Genomic DNA, 2,560 nt, shown 5'->3' with positions numbered 1-2,560 from the left:
TAAACGTTTTATTATTTCTTGTGGAGTAGACATGCTATCCATGAATTCTCTGATTTTATTTACTTGAGAATGTCTTAATTTCTCCCTCATTTTTCAAGGTTAATTTTGCCAGATGTAGAATTCTTAGTTGACAATCTTCTATTTCAGCACTTTAAACATGCCATCCCACTGCCTTCTGACCTTCCTGATCCCTAATGAAAAGTCAGATGTTATCTTACTAAAGATAGCTTGCAGATGATAAGTTGCTTTTCTCTTGTTACTTCCGCCTTCTTTCATTATCTTGGTTTTCAGCAATTTGAGTAAGATGTCTCTAAACATGGATCTCCTTGTGTTGATTCTACATAGAATTTATTGAGCTACTTAGATTACAGTATAATACATTTTGGTCAAATTTGGGAAGTTTGGGACCATTCCATCTTCAGATAGTCTTTCTACACCTTTCTCTCTCTCCAGTCCTTCTGGTGTCTACATTAGGCATATGTTGGTATGCTTGATGGTGTCCCATAAGAACCAGAAGGCCCTGTTGTTTTTATTTATCCCTTTTTCATTTTCTTTGTCAGACTGGATAATCTCAATTGACCTTTATTCATGATAACTGATTCTTCCTTCTGTCAGTGTAATCCCTTGTTGAGCCCCTCTAGTGAATGTTTTATATTAGTCGTTTTACTTTCTAACTGTAGAATTTCTACTTGGTTCGTTTTTTGTTTTGTTTTGTTTTAATAAAGTTAAACAGTAAAACAAAAATTCACAAGCTGCCCTGTCCACCCCCCACCTCCCTCCCCTACCCTCAGTCTTTGGCGCTGGCTCCCTTTCCTTCACCCCACTCACACAGACACTGGGTATCCAACTGAACGAACAAAACTGCTCTAAGTACGTGGATCATGATGAAGGGAGGAGGTGAACTGTGTCCACACTGGAGGTTAAACTGAGCAAGTCTGCATTTTCTGCGTTCTGGATGGTTTCCTTTCATTAGCCAAATTGAAAAAAGAAATTCCCTGGACCAGATGCTTCAAAGCTAAAGCCCCCAGGACCGCCAAAGAATGCCTTGAAGATATTGTTTGCATCAAAATCACCCATATTCATGCCCTCTTCATCCAGGTCTTGTTCACTGTCATAGCGAGTCTTTTTCTTGGGATCAGAGAGAATGGTAAAAGCTTCTCTGACTTCCTTTAACTTTTTCTCCTCCTCTTTCTGAACTTCAGCAATGGCTCCACTGTGCCGATCTGGATGGTGCATCAAGGCCCATTTCCGATAAGCTTTCTTGATCTCGTCCTCAGAGACATTCTTGTCTACTCCAAGAATCTTGTAGTAATCTTTCCTCTTACTCTTCTTCAGTTCCAGCTGTGCATTATTTAGGAGCTGTTTGTGTTCTTTTGTTTTCTCCATCTGATATACTTTTTCATAGTCCCGTACTGCTTCTTCATAGTGTTCTGTGTCCATGTAACACTGACCTCTTCTCAAGTAGGATTTTATATAAGTGTCATCAAGCTTCACTGCATTTGTGCAGTCTTCTATTGCATCATCTAGTTTCCTAAGCTTGGAATTAACCATACCCTGATGACAGTAGAGTTTAGCATTTGTTTTTGTATTATTGGGGTCTATCCCCAGGTCTTCTGTGTACAGTTCACATGCTAGCTTGTAAGTTCCTTCTTTAAATGCTTTATTCCCATCTTCTTTCCTTGCTTTAAGTGCTTTGGCATTTCTGCAAGTGACGCAGGCCTTCTCATGGTCAGGAGCCATCCTCAGAGCTTGGACAAAAACCTGAACCGCCTTCTCAATACAATCTTCATAATCAAGGCAAAGACCTCGTACATACAGAGCATGGGCATTGGTGAAATCCATTCGTAAAATGTCACTGGCCACACACTGTGCTTCTGGATAATGACCCAGCATTGCTAAACATTCTGCTTTGAGGATTTTGAAGCGATGGCAGGCAGGGGTGTATTCTAGGGCACAGTCCATGCAAAAAACAACCTTCCGAAAATCCCGCTTCTCAAAATCCGTTTCTGCTATTTTCTCATATTCTATGACTGCATTGGCATTCTTGAACTCCTGTTGTGCCTGAGCATTTTTGTGACCCAGTTCTAGGGCTCTCTGGAAACTACGACATGCCGCCATGGCATTCCCTAGAGATAGGTGGCATTTGTCCTCTCGTAGATGTCCCTCACTGACTGCTGTGCATCTCCAAGAGCTTCCCGGAACTTTCCGAGCATCATCAAGGTGGCTGCTCGATCCCCGTAATAGCTAGCATTTTTAGGACACATATCTCTTCGCTTCCTCATCGTCTAGCAGCTCTGGTTCGGTCGCTGCCATTATCACGTTGCACTCCGGGGCAGCCACCATCTTACCTCTGGGACCCTCTACTTGGTTCTTTTTTAAACTTCCTGTCTCTTTACTGATATTCTTTATTTGGTGACACATATTTCTCATTTTTATATAAGTTTTCCTTTAGTTCTTTGCACGTATTTATGATAGCTGATTTAAATTCCAGTAAGTTTAACATGTTACTAGAATTCTCAGGGTCAGTTCCTATTGACTGCTTGTTTTTCCCATTGCCTGT

The 2,560-nt window shown here is 41.1% G+C and overlaps 1 protein-coding gene across 1 annotated transcript; it reads right to left on the bottom strand.

Annotated features, from left to right (window-relative positions):
- Positions 1-864: 864 nt before the first annotated feature.
- Positions 865-2,343, bottom strand: LOC132360340 (dnaJ homolog subfamily C member 7-like). Its single transcript, XM_059915403.1, is given in 3 exon segments — positions 865-2,165; positions 2,168-2,268; positions 2,270-2,343. Coding segments are annotated over 3 exon segments (1,371 nt in total). The 3' UTR covers positions 865-969.
- Between the last annotated feature and the right edge of the window lie 217 nt (positions 2,344-2,560).

This window comes from Balaenoptera ricei, chromosome 2 (assembly GCF_028023285.1).
Source record: "Balaenoptera ricei isolate mBalRic1 chromosome 2, mBalRic1.hap2, whole genome shotgun sequence".
NCBI lineage: Eukaryota > Metazoa > Chordata > Mammalia > Artiodactyla > Balaenopteridae > Balaenoptera > Balaenoptera ricei.
The sequence above is the reverse complement of the archived record's forward strand: the minus strand, read 5'-3'. Positions and strand labels throughout refer to the sequence as shown.